This window comes from Solanum dulcamara, chromosome 6 (assembly GCF_947179165.1).
Source record: "Solanum dulcamara chromosome 6, daSolDulc1.2, whole genome shotgun sequence".
Classification (NCBI taxonomy): domain Eukaryota; kingdom Viridiplantae; phylum Streptophyta; class Magnoliopsida; order Solanales; family Solanaceae; genus Solanum; species Solanum dulcamara.
The window spans coordinates 2,293,314-2,320,043 of NC_077242.1; the positions used below are offsets into that span (position 1 = coordinate 2,293,314).

The 26,730-nt window shown below is 31.4% G+C and overlaps 3 protein-coding genes and 1 non-coding gene across 4 annotated transcripts; 3 read left to right on the forward strand and 1 right to left on the reverse strand.

Annotated features, from left to right (window-relative positions):
* Positions 1–1,288: 1,288 nt before the first annotated feature.
* Positions 1,289–5,614, forward strand: LOC129892272 (beta-glucosidase 18-like). The gene is made up of 12 exons (XM_055967835.1): positions 1,289–1,620; positions 1,701–1,767; positions 2,433–2,491; positions 2,566–2,641; positions 2,755–2,829; positions 2,918–3,005; positions 3,095–3,347; positions 3,432–3,547; positions 4,218–4,491; positions 4,562–4,664; positions 4,820–4,928; positions 5,133–5,614. The coding sequence occupies exons 1-12, from the start codon at positions 1,471–1,473 to the stop codon at positions 5,341–5,343; spliced, it is 1,581 nt and encodes a 526-aa protein (XP_055823810.1). The 5' UTR covers positions 1,289–1,470; the 3' UTR covers positions 5,344–5,614.
* A 7,581-nt stretch (positions 5,615–13,195) lies between these two features.
* Positions 13,196–14,453, reverse strand: LOC129891817 (TIR-only protein-like). The gene is made up of 2 exons (XM_055967303.1): positions 13,933–14,453; positions 13,196–13,304 (listed from the first exon to the last, which is right to left on the reverse strand). The coding sequence occupies exons 1-2, from the start codon at positions 14,451–14,453 to the stop codon at positions 13,196–13,198; spliced, it is 630 nt and encodes a 209-aa protein (XP_055823278.1).
* Positions 14,454–20,620: 6,167 nt separating this feature from the next.
* On the forward strand, positions 20,621–25,519 carry LOC129892402 (COP1-interacting protein 7-like). Its single transcript, XM_055967971.1, has 9 exons — positions 20,621–20,948; positions 21,052–21,228; positions 21,308–21,417; positions 21,634–21,689; positions 21,778–21,827; positions 21,914–22,066; positions 22,314–22,564; positions 22,702–24,329; positions 24,423–25,519. Exons 1-9 carry the CDS (start codon positions 20,890–20,892, stop codon positions 25,329–25,331), a joined length of 3,393 nt encoding a protein of 1,130 aa, XP_055823946.1. The 5' UTR covers positions 20,621–20,889; the 3' UTR covers positions 25,332–25,519.
* A 333-nt stretch (positions 25,520–25,852) lies between these two features.
* On the forward strand, positions 25,853–25,980 carry LOC129893663 (U6atac minor spliceosomal RNA). Its single transcript, XR_008767549.1, has one exon. It is a non-coding gene; the product is annotated as a U6atac minor spliceosomal RNA (small nuclear RNA).
* The last annotated feature ends 750 nt before the right edge of the window (positions 25,981–26,730 follow it).

Here is a 26,730-nt window from a genome sequence, read left to right on the forward strand (position 1 = left end):
TGTTTGATTTCAATATGATAATTCGATATCTACCATACCATATGGTCTCTTGATTGGACTCGAGTCTACTTTGGCTTGGAAAGACAAACTAAAAGTACTTCAATGGAATCTCTCAAGGTCCATACTTTCCCAGGCCCAATTGTTTCCTAAAGCGGCCCATCACTGGCAAATTGATCAACCAGTCATCCATATTTTTATAGGAATTCACCTACAAATGATATAAAATTAGGGGCGAAATTACCAGATTTAGCAAAATAGTTTTTTTTTGTTAAAAATAACAATAGTTTTTTGCAAAATAGTTTTTTTTTTGTTAAAAATAACAATAGTTTTTTGAATGTCATGTGTATAGCATTGTATATCTGATACATTATCATTATTTAGAACCCACAAAAACTATTTTGAGTTGATTAAGTATTTTAATTAACTCAAATTGTCAACGATAAAAAAACACTCATCAGTAATCAACACTCTGAAAAATACAATTTTGTTGAGAAATAAGAATACAATTATGCTACTCACCTAAAGGTACACAATAATTTAATGTCATTAATTGGACCAACTGTTTATGTGATTTGTCAAATGAAATTATTTTATTGATGGCTTATTCACCTACTTCTGATTTTAAATTCATCAATACTAAGAGCACGGTTGAATTGATTTAAATATTGGTCAAATCAGCTTTTAAGTTATTTTTTAGTTTTTAAAAGTGTTTAATAAATAAAAAAAATATTTAAAATAATTTAAAATTTATAAAAAATAGTCAATGGTTAAAAAATAATTTTCCTTACTTTTTTCTTTTTGCATTTTTTAAGTCAATCAAACGGGCTCTAATAAGTAATGACACTACAACTAGGCCTCATTCCTTGATGACCTCATTTTTATTTATGTTTTAACTTATCAACTTTTTAAATTGTGTCTAAAAATTTCTTTTCAACTAACTACGTTAAAAATAGATATCCAATAATACTTGTCTAATTTATGAAATCAAGAGATATTTTTAAGTTAGTTTCTAATTTATCCTTATTATTAATTATAAATTATTTTTTTATTACATTTTTCAAGATATTATATTTATTATATTCAAAAAGTAATAAGATAAAATTATTTTTCTATTTATTATTTCTTAAAAATTATGTAAATTTATTATTTTTTAAAAATTGTGCAAAGTTATTAATGAACGGAAGTAATTAAAAGTCTAATGCATTGAAAATGTTAAAACTATAATCTAACGTTTGTCGGGAGGACAATTTTCTAGAAACTAAATTTGCACGACTGAAGAAAATTTAATTAAGAGTTGGATCCTATGGTCCCAGTAGATGTCACGTACTTCAATTTAATATTTGGTACAAAAAATTCACAAACTCCATCTACCTTCAAATTATTGGTATTTCCTTCAAGAGCAATTCACATAAATAGTTAATATTAGTGGATTTGGTTCTTAAGTAATTATTTTGGTTGATTAAACCCCAAATGGAAAGCAGCAGTAATTATTTCAGTTCCTTATTTTTTCTGTGTTTACTTCTATTTGTATTTGTAAATTCCTTTGAGGAACACAAGAATGTGAAGAAATCGGAATTTCCAGATGGGTTTCTATTTGGAGCTACCACTTCAGCTTATCAAGTATTTTATCACTTTTTCACCAAAATTATTATCTTTTTTTGGCTATTAATTGATTCCTCTTCTTCTTTTTTTTTCCCCAGATTGAAGGGGCATTTCTTGAAGATGGCAAAGGGTTGAGTAATTGGGATGTTTTTAGTCATACTAAAGGTAAATATCCATTTTTCATATTGTTTAAAAATTGGTCTTGAACTATTAGATTGAGTCAGGCCAAATCAAATAGGTAGCCTAGTTTTCGACTTTTTTTTGTTGGAATCACATCTAGCTGGTAGTGGTTGGAATAACCCTATGGAAACAAAATTCAACCACTTCATTGCCCCCAGCCCCCCAATGGTTTCATGTTTTTCTCCGGGTTCATTCCAATTTCTTTGTTTATCGGATGTTGGACCCCAATACGGGTTTATCCCAACTTGTTGGTCTACTATGATTTTGGGTGCAGTGACGGAGCTAAAATGGAGTTCAAAATAATATGAAAAAAGTAAGCATACGAAGTAGCAGTAGAGGATTCAATATCTATTATATATACCTAAAAATATATAATTTTAATCATGTATAAACAATGTAATTTTTTGCCCAACCCCTGGTCTTTACTAGCTTTGTCCCTAGTTGGGCGCCTATGTTATATTGTCGACCGTCTAGATGTCTAGTCTTGGGCATGCAGGTAGGTGTTAGATGCCACATCTGTTGGGGATTTAGTGCTAGCTTTTAGGTTGAATTTAGCCAAGGTCTATTTTCTTAATTATCTTTTTGAAGTCTATTTGACTTTGTTTTATTGTACACACTGAGAAAGATTTTCCACTTTTAAATGGTTTTAGGAAGGATAAATAATGGAGATAATGGAGATATAGCGGATGATCATTACCATCGGTTTCAGGTTGAATCTCTGGATTTTGACTAGTTCTCTTAAAAGAAATTAGATTTACTTTCTGATTCTATGAATTATTGCAGGAAGATGTTGAGTTAATGCACTCTATTGGCTTGAATTCGTATCGTTTCTCTATCTCATGGAGCAGAGTCCTTCCTAGTACTTTCTGCTATCTTTTTGTTTGTATTTTGTTCCCTTGATGTCTGTCTTAATCGGATTATTACTTATTTTGTTTACATTTTATAAGTCATTGTTGTCTTGGATTGTGATAGGAGGAAGTTTTGGTAAAGTAAATGTAGCTGGTATTACGTTCTACAAGGAACTCATCGATTCTCTTTTACTCAAAGGTGTAATGTTTGCAGATAGTACAGATTTTTACTTAGTAAATTTTTGGATGTTGTGATTAGATAACAGAAATTTGGCGTATAATTGCAGGAATAACACCTTTTGTGACTCTTAATCATCATGACCATCCACATGAACTCGAGGAAAAGTATGGGGGCTGGCTTAATCCTATCATGCAGTATGTTTCTCTGTGTAAATAATATTATGGTACATTTGCTGGCAGCTTAAGGATGTTCGTTTTAATTGTGTCCCATTTTTTCCCTATAGGGAACAATTTTCATATTTTGCTCAGATTTGTTTCGTGAGTTTTGGTGATAGAGTGAAGTATTGGACCACAATCAATGAACCAAATATGTTTGCAGAAATGGCCTATGTGAGGGGAGTGTACCCTCCTGCTCGTTGCTCCCCACCTTTTGGCAACTGTTCAGCTGGAAATTCTGATACCGAACCTCTTGTTGCAATGCACAACATGTTATTGGCACATGCCAAGGTTGCAAAACTATATCGCGAGCATTTTCAGGTAAAGGATCTGCTTTCACCTATTCTTTCAACTTCTCAAATAGTGTGACATGTGCTTACCTGAATTTGATGCTACTGTATGCAGCCTAAACATGGTGGATTGATAGGAATTGTTGTGCATTCGTTTATGTATAAACCGTTAAGGAATAATGACTTTGACCGTGATGCTGCTAATAGGGCTTTGCTATTTACCGCTGCTTGGTAAGTCTTACCGTCTTAAAACTTGGCATTTAGCAAGCTCGTACATCCATTGACACTTGGCAGTAGCACATTGTTAACTGTTCCTTAAATGTTGGAACACAAGTTTAGTTGTTGAGTTGTTTTTCTCTATTATAGCACAGTGCACACAAGTCTCCAAATATTTGAGAAAGCTCAGGAGATCATTCATAAACTTTTCCAATTATACACTTACGATTCGAATTTTGAAAATACTCTTTAGTGTGTTCTCATTCGTCTATTAGATAGTTAAGTTAACCACATAAAATACGTCATCTCCTTTGATTATACGCATCAACCTCAAGTAGAAAGTGTATGGCGTTACGCAAGCAAACTTCCCTGTTAATGTATCAGTTGCCCACTACTTCTTTCTAGCAACTTTCATGCCTAAGTCTTTTTCTTGCCCTGTAAGGGTATTTGCTCTGATTTTTGGTTAACTTGGATGATCCCTTTTTGATATTAAACTTTTTGCTGTAATCGAGAACAATAACAAAAACAAGAAATACTATAGACAGAAAAGTTGCAGCATTTCGTTGAAATTATACTTGTTCAGTCTCTTTGTCCCTCTGTTTATAATCAAACCAAAGAGTCCGTATTACTTTGTGGAAAGAACTTGTGCTACAGGTCTTGATGTGCCATTGACCTCTTATCTCAGGATTTTTGATCCTTTGGTATACGGAGATTACCCTCCAGAAATGCGTAAATATCTTGTAGATGCACTACCGAGGTTCACCTCAGATGAACGAGAGCTTATCAAAGATAGTATTGACTTCCTCGGGATAAACCATTATGGAACTCTGTATGCTAAGGATTGCATTTATTCTAGCTGTGTTTGCTCCCATTCTAGTTGCATTGCGGGTGGAGATCACCCTATCCATGGCTATCTCATTACGCTAGCAGAGAAAGATGGAGTTTTTATTGGAGAACCGGTATGAAACTGTTTCTTAATCGTAAACTTTGCTTTCTCTCCTCGTGATATGTTTATCCTGTTTTCCATAGACAGGAATGTCTCGATTTTTCGTCGTTCCTAAAGGAATGGAGGAGATTGTGGACTATATGAAGAAGAGATATCGTAACAAACCTATGTTTGTCACTGAAAATGGTGAATAATTGAGCCTCGTTTACCTTGCATATAAGTGCTTATGATTCAGATTCGTACTTCAAGTGTGCATATAGCGTGAACAACTTTTTACACCAACAAGTCATTCTAAGTATATCTAGTTAGTCAAAAAAACTGATTTACGAGGTACCTTGCAGGCTACTCTTCCCTAAATCCTACTACTGCACAAGCAGATGAGTTGCAACATGATATTAAGAGAGTTGAATTCCATAAATCATATCTTGCATCATTGGCTCGGGCGATCAGGTAAATGTACTCCCCTCCCATCCTCACCTACCAAAATGACATGTTATGGGCAAAATTAGAGGTGGCAAATGAGCAGGTTGGGTCAAACTTAGACGAGTCAAGATGTGGCATATTAATAAATGAGTCTTGACTCAACCAGCCCAAAATTTTCCGTAAAATGAAGAAATTACTGAATCTTTGTTGCCTTTGTATGGAAACTTACAGGAACGGTGCTGATGTACGCGGTTATTTCATTTGGAGCCTGATGGATAATTTCGAGTGGACGAGTGGATACGAGCTGAAATTTGGTTTATACTACGTTGATCGCGCTACTTTAGATCGAGTTCCCAAGCTTTCATCTAAATGGTATAGAGATTTCCTGACTAACAGCAGCCTCAATGGTGAAGAAACAGGGAGGGCAATTTCATTCAAATAGTCCTGCAAGAAGTACTAGACTATGTTGCTCGGACTTGTCAAAAATGATGTTAGCACACATGTTAGACCTTTCAAAAATGCATTACTTTTAGAGGAACCGACATGATCCATAGACATTTTTGAAAATTTCGAGCAACATAGTGTATTAATGAGATGAGAGCTCTATATGATTGAGAAAAATACAAAATTTAATGTTTAATATTATCTGGGACGTGAGCTCTGTACGAATAATATGATTGTTTAATGAAAATAACGAATTAATATTTGTGGTATCTTTAATGCGTCAATTTTTTATTTTTTATTTTAAATGAAAATATAACTCACCTTGTTAAGTATTACGAAAACTTGTAAAATTATCTTTGTAAAAAAAAAAGAGAAGAAAAATCGCTTAACTTTAGGCAGCACATTGCAGCTCAAACAATTTTGTAATTTTTTTTTGGTATAATACATAAATATATTTTTTAACTTAGCTTCATTTCATATTTGTGTCCTTCAACTAGTGTGCACTTAAATTTGTATAAAATTGAACAAGTAGACACACATGTTCAAAGTGACACGATACACGTAGGACGCCACGTAGGAAACAAAATTGTCATGTACGATGAATGTGTCTATTTATTCAAGTTTTGAATAGTTAAAGTGCCTACTTGGACATTAGTAAAATTAAAGTTCATAATGGCCAGCTTTAGATAGAAATCATATTTGGGTATAACTATTTCCTAAATTCCTATTTTTCGTTCTAGGTTTTCTTGAGAAGCTCTCTGCCTCTCTCGACCTTCTCTCAAACTAATTGTATAGTTTTAATTTAGAAAAGCATTTTCGTATCCGTTAAATTAGAAATCGAATTGGTAATTGATAAATTAAAATTTGTTTATTATTTTATAAATGTTAGTTCATGTTTAAAACTCCTCTAAAATAACTATTTTATTAATTAGATTATTTATTTAACATATTTATAAATCGATAATTAATAAATTTAACCAATAACATATACCATCGAACTAGATCCACCGATAATCACCCTTAGCTCAATGTACAAGCACAAAGATAGTTGACCCACTTGCACAGTTTTCAGTGGGTTTTTAATAATATATCAGTACTCTTCCCAAATTTTTATTGAATATTCTTTTATTTTTATTTTTATTTTTTTAATTATTGTCTTTGTCAAAAAATTTCAAAAGATTTCATAGGCTAAGTAATTTAATGTGGAAAATATCCCTAGAATCGTGCAAATCCAAAATGTTCATGTACTGCCTTAGGCCCCTAATTTGAGGGGCTCATTTTTTAAAACAATAATAGGTTATAAGTATTTTTAAAAATTTAGTAATATTTATAAAAAAATATTAAGTTTTCATATAGTATAGAGAGAATTATTAGATGTTTTGACAAATTTAGAATATTATGTCTCAAAAAAGAATTAAAAAAATTAATTTATAATAAACTTCATAAAAAAAAAAATAAGGCCTCTATTCAAATTTGACTTTAGGCCACTAATAAATTTAGCAGCCAATATAATACAAATATTTAATATCATAATAATATATAACACATAGGCACAACATATGGAGTAGACTATATATATATATATATATCAGTTTGATGCAAAACCTTTTATTAAGACAAAAAATGAAGAGACCACGGACCCATTAGAAGTACTCATATTTCATTATTTGTATCCTCTTAATATTGCAACATGTTTATTCAAACAAAATTATAAATGGCTTGGAAGAAGAGGTCAAGAATTCAGAGTTTCCAAATGGTCTTCTTTTTGGAACTTCAACTTCTGCCTATCAAGTGAGTATATATCTATATATCTTATCTTTTATTTCTTTCTAGATCGCTTTCAGAAATATAGGTCTTTTTCTATTGTGAATTATCTCATCTATATGATTTTTTCATTTATTTCTATCGAATTATCCCACTGAAAAAATACATAGTAGAAAATAGATTCTCACTAAAATACTGAAAATTTTCATGTGAAAACACTATTATTTTCTCATTTCTTACTGATTCAATCAAAATAAATATAGAAATAGTCACTGAATATTTTTCAAAAATTTAAATGAAAAAATAGTACTATTTGTTTTTGTTGTAGTGGCTCTTTAATTTATCTAATATTATAATTATAACTTGTTAATTCTGCAACTTTTATTTTTGTGTGTTAGATCGAAGGAGCATTTATTGAAGATGGCAGAAGTCTTAGCAACTGGGATACTTATTGTCATATCAATAATGGTAACTTTCTCATTTTAATTATACTTTAATGAAGGTTAGATTCGAATTTAACCGAACTCGATAGTTTTAATTTTAATTTTTTATTTAGATTAAGAAGTTCATAAAATATATATATCGAAAAATTAATTTCAAAACTCAGATATTCATACCTAATCATGTCTCTATCCTGAAATTTAGAACATATTATAAAGTTTAAATCTGACTTTACCTCTAATTAACCATGGACATGATTAAAACTTCAATATATATCTAAGGGGTAGTGAAAAATATACTGTGTTTGTTATTTAAATATAATCCCTAGTCAAGTATCATCATATAAAATCAAACAGAAATGATTAACACATTTCTCCTATTTTGTACTTAAATTTTTTCCAGGTAGATTTATACCAAATGGAGGAAGTGGAGACATAGCTGACGACCATTACCATCGTTATTTGGTACATTAAATATTATATTCGAAGAATAGTAATTGGCAGATTTATTTTTTAGTTAATTCGATTTTGACATTTGATAGCAATTATGTGTTTAATTTGAACGAATGATGGCAGGAAGACATTGATATAATGGCCTCTCTTGGAGTAATTTTTTAGGATTATAAATAGGTTTTCATTTATTTTTTGTGCTTGATATATAACAAAAATATTTTCTCTATTCACTTTTACATAGTCACTACTTCAAAAGAGATTTTCACTTTTAACATATAAATTAATTATTTTTTTTATGTTTTATCCTTAACATTGATTACTTATTTCTCAAATCATTTTTCAAGACCTAATCTTAAACATCAATTAAAATGAACATTATGGTAAAATTCTTATATCAATCATTGTTTCTTAAAGAGGCATGTCAGGTGCAAAGCTACCAAGTAAAAGTAAATGAAAAGGGTATTATCTTAAAAACATTTGTATATGATCTTAACAAATACTATAGGAGGTGAGAGTGAGAGTGATAGGGTGAGGGATAGTAGCGTAATGAAGGGTGGGGAGGACACAATGTGAAATGCAATTTATGAAATTTGTTTTCGCTCTTTTTTAATTAAGGAAATCATTTTCCTTAATTTTAAAGTACTACTTATATACCTAGAAGAAATATCTGCTAAAAAATTTAACGAACCAAACATATATAAGAAAATCAAAAAATATTTTCCTCCATACCAAACACAACCTTAATTTTACTTCTTTTACTGGATCTTATTGGATCAATAAACAGATATGATGCTACTTAAATATGTTTTTTGAACAGGAGGAAAGTTAGGGCCGTAAATCCAGCTGGAATAAAACTTTACAATACCATCATTGATAGTCTCCTACTCAAAGGTGGTTGTTAATTTACACCCATATCCAACTCTTATTTATTTTTACATTTTGTAACACACTTAATCTCACATAAAGTTGATTAAAAAGCTAAATTAATTATATTCTCATATTAATAAAATGCAGGAATAACACCATTTGTGACTATCCACCATTATGATTATCCTCAAGAATTTGAGGACAGATTTCAGGCCTGGCTCAGTCCTCTTATGCAGTAAGATTTATTTTACCGTCAGATCATTTTTATCTGTTATAGTACGTAACTTGACGTATTTCTAAAATTAGTATTGTTGAACTAAAGTAGTCAAAAATCCAAATTAAAGATACTCAATCTAAACATGGAATGATATTGTTCACTTTAGGTCATGATGCCCTCACATGTTTTATTTCAAAGGACTTAACACCATTAAGGGTATAGTTTCACCTTATATGTAACTTCTTTTTTTATTTGGCTATCAATATAAGATTTTATTCGCATATTCAATAATTACAAATCTCATATTTTAAGGATGCTTACCTGTAAATATCATTCAGGTGCAGTATAGTGGAAACTAAAAAGTGTATGAAGGGGACTCAGCGTTCGAAAATTACACGGTGCAAACAGAGTAAAAATAATACTCCGAATATTTTTTTTAGTTATTTGTCATGAGCTGTTGAATCTCATTGACATGAAGAAAAATTCAAGTATAATGATAAAGGCGGTTCAAAATTGTTTTAGGTTATTCAAATTACTACTGTGACGTTGTAAATATTTTTTTAATTCCCTTTATATAAATTTTTGATTCCGCCACAATTTAAACTCTTTATGTGATGACTTACAGGGAGGAGTTTGCTCACTTTGCTGAAATATGTTTTATGAGTTTTGGGAATAGAGTGAAGTATTGGGCCCCTATAAATGAGCCAAATTTATATATGGAAATGGCCTATTTGAAAGGAGTATTTCCACCTTCCCATTGTTCTCCCCCTTTTGGGAAATGTTCTTCTGGTAATTCACAACTCAATTTTGGCCCATGCAAAAGCTGTCAAACTCAATCGTGAACAATTCCAGGCAAGTATAATTTTAAAGTCTGTTATTAAATCCAATATCATCATAGGCTTTAGGCTGGATATTTACAGAGAATGATAATTGCCTCGAAAAAAAATATTTTTAGTGACAATTAAGCTATTATAATTGCTGCTAAAAATCATTGGTGATATAGTGTATATAATAGTATAACATAACATGAAAATCAGTTTTAAAAACGAAAACTTAACTATATAAAATGTTATTATAGAAAATGACTGTATGAGCTGCAGGAAGAACTAGGAATGGTGGCGAGCGCTTACATGTATAAGCCAATGATGGATGATGAGGCTGACAACAAAGCTGTAAACAGGGCTTTTAGCCTTTCATGTAGCTTGGTACGTTACTATAAACTATATCAAGGATTTAAGTTATAATAACTGAGTACGCTATATATATAAAAGTTATATGATATCCTTTACTTTTTATTTGTTTAATTTGTCCTAAATTATTGACTTGAATAATTCCTGCATGCAGGCTTCTTGATCCTCTAGTACATGGAGATTATTCAATAGAAATGCGACATTATCTTGGGGGAGAAATTACCAAACTTCAGCTCTGAAGAAAAAATACTTATAAAAAACAGCATTGTTTTCATAGGACTTAATCATTACACAACATGGTTTGCCAAGGATTGCCTTAATTCAAATTGTACGTGCATGCATGACAATAATAATCCTACGTGTAGCCATGGTGAAAATCGTGAAATCCAAGGATTTTTGCTCACTGCTGGACAGAATAAGGATGGTAAATTCATAGGAGATCCGGTAAGATAATTATCTTATTATGGCATTTATGGTCATGAAGCTCGGAATAACGATAACGATGTCTTCGTGTGATTTATGGGTCTTGAATCGTGATATTCTCTTTTTAGGAGCTGATGAAAAATGCATTTTGACTTGATACCAAAATCATTACCATCATTACAATAATAAAACTTGAATAAGCAGTAATTACATCTTCTATATAATTTTGACCTTATATATACAGTGACAGAGAAAATTCAGATGAACCCCCTTTCAATACTCTAGCTCTGCCCATGAGTAATGTAGGCATTATTCCCTTCTTGTGGGTATTGACGGGCTCGACTTTATTACATAATTAATCATTAATGCTTGTGTCGTGTGCATGGACATAGACTATCTACATAGAACTTTCTTTTGGTGCGATATTTCTCTGAATCATGTGCTATTTGTATACGTGGGATATTGGTATACCGAACTGCTCTTTTAATAATATGATGATAATAATATCAAATCAAATTATTATTTTTTTCAGATGGGAATGCCTGGATTGTATGTGGTTCCACAAGGCATGGAGGATATTATTGATTATTTTAAGAAGAGATACAATAACATGCCAATATTTGTGACTGAAAATGGTAAATGTTAATCTCCTTAAGCTTTTAGAACTTTCACATATTATCATGGTCGATTGTGGATTTTATGTAATTAAAAGTATATAATAATTTTTTTTATATTTAGGGTATAGTTCAAATGATAATCAAGAAGGAGGATATGACTTGGACAAAGACATGAAACGAATTAAATTTCACAAAGCATACCTGACATCTTTGGCTCGATCAATCAGGTAATTCTATCGATAAACATTAGTTAGAAGATTTATATGGGTCTATTTATAGCGATTGCAAATTTACGATAGCCACGACTCTATAATTATAATTGAAATTCTCACAAGATGGATGGATCTCATGTTTCCACATCCTAAAAATCCTCACAAGGAAGATGCATAGATTTTTTATGTATAACCCCTATCCGTCGTGTTATTAATATGGGAAAATTTTATTTTTTATACACCCATATTGATGTATTTATAAGCTAAGAACAAAAATTTAAAAGGAGAACAAGCTAACGGGCTAACAATGAGTGGACCCGATCCAATATTTTTTTTCTAACATAAATAGACTCCTAAAATCTTACATATATTTTATATTCGAAATATGACTACTTTTAGTCAATATTACTTTTTGCATCTCATTTCAGGTGAAGGGTCAAATTATTTTTTCTCTGACAATAATTTTCTCGATCTCAACTTTCTTTAAAATATTTTGAAGCATTAATTATATTGTTTTTTTAGTAATTTACAATTAGTTTTTAAGTATGTGAGTTTTATTTTAAAAAATTAAAAGAATTTAACACCCCCAATTCATAGTCAAGTGTTTTAACCCTCACATTCCAAATCCTTCACATAAATTGAAATAGAAAGTGTTTCTGCACACCTTTTAAAAAATAATTTAAATAATAAGAGTATTTATATAAGCTACCTGTTATAATTTATTAAATTATTTAAATTGACAGTTTTTTTTTCTTTTATAAATGATGATGGAACAGTAATGGTTCTGATGTGCGTGGCTATTTCATTTGGAGCTTAATGGATAATTTTGAATGGAATTTTGGTTACACAATTAAATTTGGGCTTTATTATGTTGATCCTCTTACGTTGGATCGAAGCCCAAAACTCTCGGCCCATTGGTATCAAGATTTCCTCAATAATATACAATCAAAGAAATCAGTATAAGGAGTTTAAATTATTATTAGTATTATTGGGAAAATTATGTCGTTTCAGTTAAATATTTGGTTTACTTAGAATTATTTTATATTTAAATTTTTGAAGATTTTTGCATGTATTTATTTAATTTTGAATGTAAATATATAGGGAATTGGAAAATACATGCGTATGGATTAAGTTATTTTCCAAAATTAATGAATTTTAATTTGCATTCAAACCCTTGCTTAATATCAGTAACGCTCTAAAATATTGTAAATACAGTCATACGGGTTTACATTTACAAGAATTATGTTTTATACATGCATCTCTAATTAAACATTTTTTGTTTGAAATAGGCGCGCGCACACACACCAAAAAAAAATCGTCCCAAAAAATCAATTCTGAATTTGATATATTCAAATTCTAATTAAAACTAACATGTTCGATATGAATTCAATTTTCTCTAAGAAATAAGTTTCTCAAAAATAAGAAAAATGTTGAAGATGTTACAACAATTTGAAAAATGGAAGAAGGTAAAGACATAAATAAATTAAGAAAACATTAAAAAGAAATTTTATTGGATGAACTTTGGACATGTTACAACAAAAAAATCTTGTTGTTAATTATATACTACAAAGAACAAGATGAATAGTTCACTAAAATAGTTTGCTAAAAACATACAAAACAATAACTTCATGTTAATTAGCTTTCCTTTTTTAATTGATATTGTATAATTATGGTATAATTAATTTCATGGGATTTCTGATTAGCTCAGCTTCTCGGGCTTCAATCAAGCTCTCAATGACAACATCAGCTGCTTTTGTCACCACATCAGACCAGTTCCTATAAAGGATATTAAATTATTGAAAATTAACGAAAGAAACTATAATTGATTACACACATGTTGTAATTAATTAAGTCGATAAATCCACAAGCTAAGCATGATTAAGAATGAGTACTTTAACTTATATACATTAAAAGGTTGTTTGGTTCAAACACAAGTTATGTAAAGATTATTTTCCATTGAGTATATAGTTTGATAGATTACATATCAGTATATAATTTATGATTCAAAAGATTTGCTTACTTTTTAAACAAAAGAAAATATTTTAATTACTATTATGACAGTTGGTTTAGTCATTTTAGTATTTTAATCCATAATTCCATATATTACTAATTATTGTATTCTTATTCCACCTTCTACAGTTCTATTGTTGAATTCAATGCATACAATTGGAATTAAACAACTAAACAATGTATTATTTAATACGAAATTTTATACATATATATTTTTAAAAAATGCTCATACTTCGTACTAAACGACCCCTTAGAATATAATTGTTTCTTAAGAAAATACTAACTAGGTTCATCTAAAAAGGTAATTATATGTGACTATCAATAATAAGTAAGATGAAATAATCAATAAAATAAAATAAGTAAACTGCTATAACATATTAAAGACGATACGTACCCTTTGTTAGAGTTGAAATCAAGGCCAACGGTGTGTTTAGCTTCTTCAAGTGCCAAATTAAACCTCTCAATTTCCTTAGGTCCAAGTGGAATATTTCCTTTATTGTTAACAACACGAAGCTCAGAGGGCTTCACATCACAAAAAATAGGAATCAATTTCTTTTTTGATTCCACAAATAGAGCCAATTCATGTAAACAAAAATATGAATCACAATAACGTGGTGAAAAAACAGCAACGCCAATTTTGCATTCATCAATTGCACTGTCGATTTTTTCGAATAATTTGTCACCTGGCTTCATATTTTTGTTGTCCAAAAATGAATTAATCCTTAAACGTGTCAAATGATCATATAATAATGAAGCTATTGTTCTCTTTGTGTCATTACCTCTGTGATTAATGAAAACATCACATGGTAATTGTGATCTAATCACTTTGTTAATCATTTGGTTTTTGCTAATCTTTTGCCTTTGATGGACTAATTGGCGTTGCAATAAGTTGGAAACAAGTGATGAGCGTTGCATTTTTAAAATATTTTTTTGCTCTTTTATTTCGAGTACTCTTCTTTCTTTCTTTTTTGAATATATATTGGAATGTTGTTTTGTTAAATTTGTGTCTCCTTGAGCTAGTTATATAGGTTGCTGTATTCAACAAATGGGTTATTTATTCTTCTTCTTTTTATTTTTCGTTTAATGGAAGTTGTACGTGTAAACATAGAATATGTATTGGAGTTTACTAGTACTAATAATATATGAGTAGCACCCAAAGGATTAGGACTTAGGTTTAAATTTTGGCGGAGAGAAAAATATGTGATTCTTCCCCTCTGTCCTAGTCTTGATGAAGACTGGAGAGAGTTACCTTTTTAATTTTGCTGAAGCGTTTTCCTCTTTAATTATCTTTACCAATACGAATCTAAATTAATCGGGACTATAAAATTAATGAGTACAGGATATTTGGTAGATATAAAAATACTGCAGAGTTTTGAAAGTGAAAGGAGAAAGGAAAGAAATATTGACGAAAGAATTGAACTTGAACTTGAAATTTATTTAAGAGGTTGTTTGGTTCGCGAGAAAAGGTAGAATATCTCATAATTAAATTTGACATAAAAATTTATATTTTATTTGGTTAAAAATATAACTAATTTCATGATAAATTTATACGTGAAATTTAGTATTATGTTTTATATATCCCACCTGAGAGGTGAGATAAACTAATTCCAGAATTATCATCCCAAAATTATAATCTTGGATTAACTTTGTCCGAGAACCAAATGATCTATAAGAATTGTGATGGAATCAAAAGTCTCGAGTTACTTCATCATAACTCAAAGCGAGTATTGAATATCGGATGCAAAATAATAAAAAATGTTGTGTAGTTTTCTTGAAAGTGAAAGGAGAATTTCTAAGGAAGGAATGTTGAAGAAGAATTGAATTTTACTTAGGGTCTTAGGGATATAACCGTGTGATTTGACAGGTGACAATAAAAGACAAAGAAGTTTGAATATTTTGACCTCTTCTAATTTCTTAATTCCTTCTTGTCTTGTTTCAAATATAAGGAAATTCTTTGGAACCTTCAAAAACGTTTAGTAGACTCTTATGACTCTTTTAACGTTTAAACACTATGAATAATTTGAATTGAAGTTATTAATATCACCACAAATTAATAATTAACCATACATACCATTAAAAAGTTATTAGTCCTAAATTTAGTTGTTTTCTTTGAAATAGGTAATTTTAAATACGATGTTTATATATATATATATTTGCATTAATTAATAGTCAAAATAACGTTTTGTTTTAGTTCATTTTGCATTATTTATGGAAAGTCAATGTTTACTATAGACTTGTCTTGAGACAACTTTCAGTGTGATTAAAGCTCTGAACGCCCATGAGGTGATAAAACAAATGGGACCAAAAGTCTCATGGGACTTATGCCCCAGTAGATGGGATATATATTCGACAATGCATGTTTTACTATTTTTATATTACAAGGTTTTGGGAAATTAACACATAAATAGTTACCTATTAAAGATCTTTTAAATAGTTTCTCTATTCCACAAAGATACGTAGAGGTAAAATTTGTGTATATTTCAGCTTTTTCAGACTTCACTTCTGAATTACATTATGTATGTTATTATATTTATTAATGATCTTTAATTTATAAATTGATAACAGTATTCACGACTAGCGTATAGAGAAGCTAACCGGTAACCAACAAGGGTCGTAAGGAATGATAAGTATTTCTTTATTTTTTATCATAGGTCTCGAGTTTGAGTCCCCGGCCTCTAGGTACAAAGTTGCCTTTGTTAGAGAGTATTTTACCTTCAATGTAGGACTTTTCGAATCCAAATTTAATTGAACTCCAATATGAATATCAAAAATCGAATAGAAAATCAACAAGATGTTACTATAAGGAGTGTTTGTTACTATAGCTTCTCCCATTTGGAAGTTTTATGATTTAGATGGCACTAATAATGTTCTTGTTAACTTAAATCTTGAAAGAAGTAAAGTTGAAAATATATTAAGAAAATTATATAATACATATTGAATCTTTAATAACATCAAGGGGCTGTAGTTTAGTGGTGAGAATTCCACGTTGTGGCCGTGGAGACCTGGGTTTGAATCCCAGCAGGCAGCCACACTCTAATATTTTGTTTCTTTGCATTTTTTAAAAATAAAAAAACCTGTATCTGTTTCAATTTAAGATGTTGTAATCATCTTCTAGCTCAATTATTATTTTTATTGGTTTTAATTTTAGTGTTGGGTTTTTTGATTAGAGTCCAATTAAATTCAAATTTACATATCACAGGTTCTATTTATTTGAACGACACTTCCAATAAAATTTTATCCATGCCCAGATGCTCGAATCCGAGACCGATTGAATTGTTCCACCACAATCCAGTCGGTGCTAGCTCCATAATTCAAGATGCAATAGAATGATGTTACAATAGTTATGATGATGTCACAGTTGATGGACTATATATGTATTAATCTACTTTAGCTCTATATATCACCACTGTTGATCCACACTGCAATGATGTGAACTGGTAACCCATCATACAAGTTATTTTCAAAAAATTATATTCTTAATTGAAATATAACTCAGAACCTAACTAGTACTAAAAGTGGTAGATAAGGATATCAAAATAATGCAATAACAATATATTTAGAGTAACCCCACGAATGGATCTGACTCTGAAGAGAGTGATGTGAAGATAAAGAGATTGTTTTCAATATGCCTTTGAAAGAATATCAAAATAATGTATCTTCTTGTTTGATTTGAAAATATTTTATCAAGGTTTCAATTTAAATAATTTAACAAATTTGAATTTTATAATTTGTGAAACTCCTATAAACTAATAAGAAAATGCACCAATAATTTAATTTTATTAGGCTGTTTGGAGAAGTGATAATTAATGATGATTATTACATCATTTTTATCCAGAATATGAAGCTCATTGTCATATAATGCCCCAAGCAGGTAATAGAATATGGTTACTTAAAATTGCATCAAATTAGTAATAGTAACCTGCTAACTGATTTATGATAGCAACAACAAAAAAATTAAGATAATATAAAATTAATTTATCTAAAGATAAATAGATTATAATATGCACTAAAAAAATTAATAAAAATTGTAACAGATCTCAAGGAATGTATATAGGGCGTAACGTTTTAATCACATGAATTCCCTTTTCCCTTGCCTTTTAATGTTTGTAAATGTAAATTACAGTACAGGATTATTATAAGTCTAGACCAACAAATCTTTATGATGAAGTAGTAAGTATTTAACAAAAGTTTTTGAGGTAATTAGAGTTTTGAATATGAAATTATCTTTGTTAGAAATTTTTAAAATGAGAGTTCTCAGACCCAAATTTAAATTCAGTCTAATTTAGTCTTATCCAGAAGAAGATATAGCCCTTAGTTATCTATTCATTCGATTTTAATATTTTCGACTAAGAAAATATGTGTATACATGTATAAACTTGCTAACACTTCAACAAATACTTCATTTGATACCATAATTTTAAGAGTGCTGTAAAGATGTATTGAAATTCTTAAAGATCAAATATGTATCAAACTAAAATTTTGAATTCCCTTATATTTCTAACTTACTTTTTCAACATTAATATTGGTGGGGTTGAATAAGTTTGAGTGTGTCTTAACTTTTTATTTGCTAAGTATCTATCCATTAAATTAAGAAAATAAAAACATAAATCACCTATTAAATCGAGGTAAGACTGCGTATACATCTTCAATCCTCACGTCTCACATATGAAATTGTACTGAATATGTTAGTAATTGTTGTATCGTCTCCCATCGACCATTAAGTCAATTAATTATTGTATTTCTAATTCATAATATTTGGTTGAGATGCAAGGGCAAAGGAGGATTTTATCTCAGAAGTCGGTACAAGTGGTGGTGGTTTGCAAATCAAAATCAATTTTGGAACAAAAAAATTAAAATAATGAGGCAATGTTGAAAATTTGATCCAACTAGAAAGGCAGAAGGTCAATATCATCATTAAGAAGGCTGTCCTAATTAATCCAGCTAATTAATTAAAGAGGTAGGTTCTTTTCTATTTCAAACTCTCATTTATTTTATTTTGGTTGAACATATAGATAGACCATTAAACTTAATTGGTTTTTCCTCTTAGGCACCTTAACTATGTTGTCTTCCCCTTGAACCCCTGAACTATACATAATTTGTATCTTTTAAATATTCATTGCTGACATTGCATAAAGTATTTTATCGTGTTTGAAGAGCGTGTGAAAAGAATATAAAGGGGCTGATGTGGAATCCATTTTGGAATGTAACGATCTTCCTTTTCACGTGTTCTTCAAACGTGATAACACGTTTAATGGATTCCACATCAACCCTTTACATCCCAAAATGGATTCCACATCAGTCTCTTTAAATCTTTTTCACACGCTCTTTAAAAGTGATAAAATATTATATGCAACGTCAGCAATAAATATTTAAAAAATATAAATTATATATGATTCAGGGGTTCAATAGAAAGACAACATAATTGAGGTGATTAAGAAGAAAAATCAACCATATTCAAGGGCATATATATATATATATATATATATACGTGTGTGTGTTCGGCCTTTTTTTCCATTCACTTTCATGATGTGATATTTGTGTTGTTCCATCTTTTCATATTTTGATAAAAAGGTGTGATGTTGCTTCCATAAATTTCATGCTTATCTCTTTTTGTAGTACATATTTATATATAAAAAATATTTTACCAATAAGAGCGTTTACTCTTTTGACTATTTTAGTTCAAATTTTGGACATTGAATTTTCAATTTCTTCAAAATAAGACTTTCTTATTTGAATATTGCACTAGTAGTACTTTGAATCACAATTTCTTTTCTTTTCTTTTCTTTTTTTTAAAAAAGAGTAGTATTTGGTTTACTTGGAATATTTCCCTAAATAAGTTGAGGTTTTCTTTGTTTTTTTTTAATAATCATTCTATATTTAATTTTTTTTGGGTAATTTAACCCAATTAAGGGGAATGGTTGAGTGGTTGGGAGGCCCAAGGTCGAATTCAGTCGACCTCTGTTATTCAGTCATAAGCTTGTCGCATATTTATCTAATACGATTCGATTACCACAAAATGTTCATTACAGTGTTCACTTGAAAAGCTGAGGTTATGACAAAGATTATCAATTTTCCAGAGGTTTTAAAAAGTAATATTTCTATTAAATTTTTTTCACTTTCAAAACTCAAATTTAAAGCATTTTCAGAACTCGAATTTGAAGCCAAACCTAATCATAATGATGGGTGGTGGGAAAAGTCTGGTAAATTCGGTAAGAGCAGGAATAGTGGGACTTTACCCTTGTGAGTTTTATTATTACACTTGAGAGTAACAGTAAAGCAAAGGAAAATCATCAAGTTTGTTAAAAAATATTAGATAAAAATTAAAAAATTACAAGAAGATGAAACACAGAGAAGGAGGAGGAGGAGCCCGCCATTGTTGCTGTCTTCAACTACAAGAATTATAGACTTTTGAAACGACCCCTCACCCAACTCCCTACCCCATCATCTTATTCCAGATCGGCATAACCAGTAATTTTGACTCAAAATCGATATATATGTGGGGGAAAATTACTATTTGATATGTATAAATAAAATAAGTATAATATATGGATGAATCCTTTAACTTGAACTCAACTGACTTTAACTTGTTTCTAATTTTAGATGTGTACAAGTAGAACTTTAAATTTGTGAACAAATAAACACATGCATCTTACGTGGCGTCCTACCTAACAATTTGCATTTTACATAACGCGTCTTATATGTATTATGCTACATAGAATGCATATATTTATTTGTTTAATTTTATATAATTTTAAATACATATTAATACACTCTAAAAATTAAAAGCATATATGTCGGTTAAAACCAAATTAAATAGTAACCCTTTCATAATCAATCAAGAACTCAGTGGAAACAATAATAATCATTATTCTGAATTAAAAATTCCGACTCCGACATTAATCCTACCATATGCAACTCTCAAACACCATATTCCAGTATACAATAAGGTATTTTTACATAAATTCATACATTAATTATCCTAAAATTTTATGAATTGTCGGCATTGAAAATGGGGAACCCACCCTTTTTTTAAATCAACAAATTCCTCCCTTCTTGTTCATTCACCCCATTTTTTAGTTTTCTATATTTACAACTTTTTCAAGAAATACTAGTAGTATTTTTTAACTGTTGAAATGAGTTAAATTCCTTTACATTCTTTATCTGCTAATATTATTCGTTGAAATATCTCTGTACTGAAACAACTATTATTATTATATGGATTTCCAGGAGCCCTATGGATTATGCTGTGTTTCAGTAATTCAGTGTCTATATATTTCAATTATCTTCAATAAAAACTAATTTACTGTTGAAAAGAGTGAAGTTGTTGTTTTATTAGTGCAAAATCATTATAATGGATTCAAGGACTCGTTTGGATTATGCTCTGTTTCAGCTCACTCCAACAAGAACAAGGTACATTTCATTTCTTTACTAACTCCATGTTTCAATTATAGTCAAAACTGTTACATTGGATCTCATATTCATGTTATTTAAATTTGATTTGAATGTTACAAAGATGCGATCTTGTAATCTTTGCTGGTAACAATTCGGAGAAATTAGCTTCTGGTTTGCTTGAACCTTTTCTCATTCATCTCAAATCCGCTAAAGATCAGATATCTAAAGGAGGATATTCAATTACTCTTCGACCTTCAATCACTAATGTTTCTTGGTTCACCAAAGCAACTTTACAAAGGTAATTTTCGATGCTTAAAATCGATAAAATGAAATTCGTAGACTGATTTTCGATTTTTATTTTTGGTTAACATTATCAGGTTTGTGAGATTTGTTAGTACTCCTGAAATTGTTGAGCGATTTGTCACCATAGAAAGAGAAATTACACAGATTGAGAGTGAACAAGCTAATGGCAGTATCAATGTTGAAGGTATATTCGGCAATATATTCGTATTTAACAAGAAGATTTCTCAAATGGTCACTCAACTAATAGTCGTAAAAAATTGGAATTAAGAAGAAATGTGACTTTTTGAGATAATAACTATTAGTTGAGTGATTATATGAGACATTATGAGTCCTTGTTTCTGATGCATATTAGTTGATTCATTGAAATTCATATTTTTTTTTCATTGAATCTTTAAAATAGGAACAAGTGCATCAGCTTTTGATGGAGATTCCAAATTCTCTGCTGGTTTTTCAAAGGTATATCGATATATAGAGTAAATTAAACTGTGCTGTATCATGTTTTTACTGGATTTCCTTATTAATAACTGACAATTTGATGCTAAAGTCCAATGGTGAATCTGATGGTGTTGGTGATGCACAAGAAGAAAATCCCAAGTAAGTTCTTGTGTTTCTCATATCATTACTTATATGACTTATATGGGGATTTAGCTTATATGACTAAATGCACGTTGCAATGGTAGGATTCGTCTTCAACGAGTTCTAGAAAGCAGAAAAGCAGTTTTAAGGAAAGAGCAAGCAATGGCATACGCTCGCGCTTTGGTATCTGGCTTTGATATGGATAATTTGGACGAACTCATATCTTTTTCCAATGCTTTTGGCGCTCTGCGTTTAAGGTATGTAGGACTTGAATGCAGCCAATTGTGAAATCTAGGTAGAGACTTAAGGAACCTAATTTGCCTAGTCCTGTGTAGTTCATTTAGTGATATGTTTTGTTTGTGCCAAATGGAGCATTGTGGTAGACTGCTACCTAGCTATTCGTTCTGCTGCAACGTGTAAATCTCTTTGTTTATCTGACTTATTAAGATGGTAGATGATACTATCGCGAATACCTGTTGAAATTATATTTTGCTTTTTATCCAGAGAAGCATGCATTAAGTTTATGGAGCTGTGCAACAAAAAGAGAGATGATGGAATCTGGATGGATGAAGTGGCTGCCCTTCAGGCCTACTCTCCTTCTGAATTTTCGTATTTTGGGAGATCCGGGATCACGCTTGCTGCTGAACATAGCGATGTTACTCAAGATATCATGATGAACAATCAAAATATTGGCCTCTCCATCAGGAAACAGAATGATGATACTATAAGTAATGGAAGTGTAGATACTAATCAAGGTACACATGATGATATTCTCCATACATGTAGCGTCCTCTTACTAGTTTTCGCTTGTAACTTCATATTAAGTAACTGCCATGATGATATCTTTCAGTCGCGTTTACCATGAATATGACATAGATTCATTACACTGCAGAAAATGGTTTACCACCACCCATCAAAGTCCACTCAACAGATGGGAAATCACAACCAATATGGCCAAATAGTCTACCACCTTACACGCAAAACTATCAAAATTCTGCATTTCAACAAATTTCACCATATCCAGGATACATGTTTTCGGGCAATCCTACATACTATCCTGGAATGCCATGGCCTGCAAATCCAGAAGATTTTAGTCGAGGTCCCGGTCCTGAATCAGATTATAGTTGGACGAATAAACCACCTTTCAAGAACAAGAAGAGATATTCGAATGGGGAGAGGCATGAAAGCAACAATTCAAGCTCTAACAGTGCTTCTGATGACTATGAAGAGAATAAGAAAATGCATCAGGGGAAAAGCTCATCAAGAAAAGTTGTTATCCGCAACATAAACTACATAGCCTCGAATAGAAATGAACAAAGTGATCACAGCAGCACCGAGGATAGTTCGTCTGATGAGGATGGATCCACTGATGCAGAATCCCTCAGAAAGCAGGTAGAGGAAGCAGTTGGATCATGGGAGAGGCATCATAACTCAATGTCTCGCAACAAGAAGAAACGAGATGGAAAGAAGAGAAACAAAAGTGGTGTTAATATATCAAATGGTACTTCTAAGGAGGACACTAAGGATGAAGCAACCAACACTGGTAAGAATTGGGATATCTTCCAGAACATTCTTATGCAAGATGCAGATTCAAGAACCGATGACACAGGGACAAAAAGTGTCCAGGAAGAGTACTTGGTGACAAAAAAAGTGACACCTTCAACTGATTCTCTTATTGTGACTGAGAGACACCTAGGACATGAAGATGAAATCACGCGACAAAACATGGGGGAAGAGAAGAGGCTTCGACCAGTTACAAGAAGAGAGAGCATAGAAGAAGAATTGTTATTTTCGCATAGAGCTCAGGAACCAAACGGTTCTCCTCAGTCTATCTTGTCGAATAGTGCCACAGAACGAATAGTCCTTAAGAGCCAAAAAGAGGATGATTGGTTAGTTGGCAATCTAATAAATAAATCAACATATCAAGGAAAAAGCTCAGATCAAAATATCTTTATTGGAGATTATGCTTCAGCCTCTCATGATGAACATTTGAAGAGCGGGAAAGATAAGAAAGGTGTTCAATTTGATGACTCCATTGTGGTTCAAGCCCATTCAGTTGATACCTCGTCTGATTATCACCACCAAACAGACATTTTCATGGTTTCAGACATCATCGGAGCTGAACAAGTTAAGCACAACATGCCTAATCATGTGGAGGATAAGCTTAATCCCTCTGATGCATGTGAACCAAATGACCTTTTCATGGTCCTTGGAAGGGACTCAGCCACTGAGCAAGTTTCAGCCTCTCGGAATCCTGAAATGTATGACGAAAATGATGTCTTCCTGTCTGAAACTATTAAGAGTCACACTGAAGCCAGACCTGCTTCTGCTGATACGAAGCTTCAAAAAAAGGGCGAAGGAACCAACAAAAGGATCAGTAAGGACCTTGGACGAAAGGCAGTTAGCAAAGAACCAAAATCTAAACCTTCATCAATTGGATCTCTTGGAAGGACCAAATCTGATACATCATCAAGAATCAAGAAATCGCCTTCCACATTGCAGAAGAGCAAAGCTGAGAAGGTAAGAACAATCTTGTACGGGATAATTTCCGGTTATTTTCATCTATCATTGTTATTATAATTATGATTTAAATCTCTCTAATGTTACTGACAGGACGAGGAGAGTAGAAAGAAATTGGAACAATCATTATTGCAGCGTCAAAAGAGAATTGCAGAAAGAAGTGATGCCACTGGTTTAACTAAACCAACTTCAAGGAAGAATCCAAAAGAGTCAGCCACATTGTCAAAAACTGAGAAGCCAAAACCTGAGGCTCCAACTGAGGCAACGAATAGATTACATAAGCCAGTTTGTAAGAGTTCCACTGTAGAACGCCTCGCCTCTGCAAGGACAGCTAAGGATCAATCCACTGAATCAAAAATCACTCCAAACAAGAAACCAAGTCAAAAGGAGAACAAAGTGATTGCTCCATCAAGGAAATCAGCTGGAAAAGAAAGTAAGCAAGGTCCCCGTAAGGTCAAGGCTTCGGATACCAAAGTTCATGGAAAAGGTCATTCTTCATCTGATCCTCAGAAGGAAAAAGATAACAAGAACGATAAAAAAATAATGTCAACTGAACGTGTATCTGAACTAAGACCACACACTTCAAATAAAATCATTGATGAAAAAAACACAGAGGAGGTACGTAGCATATCATTAAACGAGAAGAAGATAGATACACCTATGCTTTCTGCTGAACATTCAATAGATGACAAGAAACAAAGTTCTAACAAGGCTGTAAAGTTTTTACTGCCTGAAGTTGAAACCTCAGCAGCAGTTGATGATGCTATTGGAGTTATACGTTCTCTGACTTCCTCTGTATCGAACGTGCATTTGGACAGTAACATAAATTTGGACACTCCAGTGTGCCAAGAGATGCTCTCTAATGAAGTAACCACCCCACCTCCAAATAATGAAATGAACCTCGAGACGAATCAAGGAAGAAGGAAATGGACAACTGATGAAAGCTCATTTAAAGTTACCACAGGATTCAGAAAGCTTCTTTATTTTGGTCGAAAAAACTGAATCGTTCCTTGTGTTCAAGTCATGCCATTTTCTGTATCGATATTATACAGAAAGCTGCATGTTTTGACATTCCTTATTGCTGTGTAAATTCTGTGTGATGAGTGTTGTGGTTTTTATTCAATAAAATCTTGTATCTTAAAAGAAAAGAAAGATTCATTTAATTCTCTTTTATTGTTTGTTTTTATGAAGTCGTCTTTGAGTGATTACTAGACGCTATTTTGACTAGACATCAACAATAATATATTTAGTATAATCTCACAAATGAGGTTTGAAGAGGGTGAGGCATACGCAGACCTTACCCATATCTTTACCTTTGTGAGTTACAAAAGTTATTTTTGATAGACTTATTTTAATTTTACTATGCATGACTGTCAAAACTCCTTAAAATGCAACTTTTTTTTTTCTTAAAGAAGCCAAAAAACCTAGGAAGTCAAATGAGACAAATCTAATCAGTACTCCCACATCGCTTGTTTATATAATTTTATCTGTCTTTATATACAACACGTAATTTGACATGTGTTGTGTTCGTAGAAAGGAGAGATGGTTGGCATCTCCCCCGACAGGGACGGGAACAGCCTTCGGGCTTTACCTGTTATCAGACACATTCGGTTAAGGCTATCCACTTCGGTGGATCTTACCCAATTTTTTTTAATTTCTTTTTTTTGACTTTACTTTTTTCTTCTTCTTTTTTAAGAAAAAAAAGGAATTTCCGTTGCCGGGACTTGAGCCCAGTATCCTAACTAACTAGACTACAAAGGAATTTGTAAATATTGCACATAAATTCTATAATTGATTATTGTTTAATTATTGTCCTGCACAAACATGCTTACGGGGTAGTATAAGAAAATGAGAGCGTAATTTCAAGAAATTCACAGCAAACACTTCTCGAGTGATATAACAATAAAAATTATGCATCAATCTGAAATAACTAAGCATCGGCTGGATGAATTCATCACTGTCAATGTCACTTAAATAATTTACATAGCATAATTGAAATAATACTACCACCTCATCCATTTTTTCCAATCACAACTTTATTGCATCTCTCAAATTCCACATGTAAAGTTATACTGAATATGTTGTTGTTGTTGCATTTGGTTCTCTTTGAGGTCTAAATCTCACAATTTAAGCTTTCTAACCCATGAGTTGTTGTCTATAGTACTACTAGGACAACTCTTATAGCTGCTGAAATTTTCATCCATGATTTGGAGCTGGGTCTTCTTTTAGCTTTGTGACATGTGTGAGGTAATGCTCGTAGGGGTGTACATGGACCGGGTTGGTTCGGATTTTTTATAAATCAAACCAAACCATTTGTGTCGGGTTATTAAATCTATAAACCAAACCAATAAAAGTCGGGTTTACAATATCAATTTTTCTCGGGTTTTTCGGGTTTTTTGGG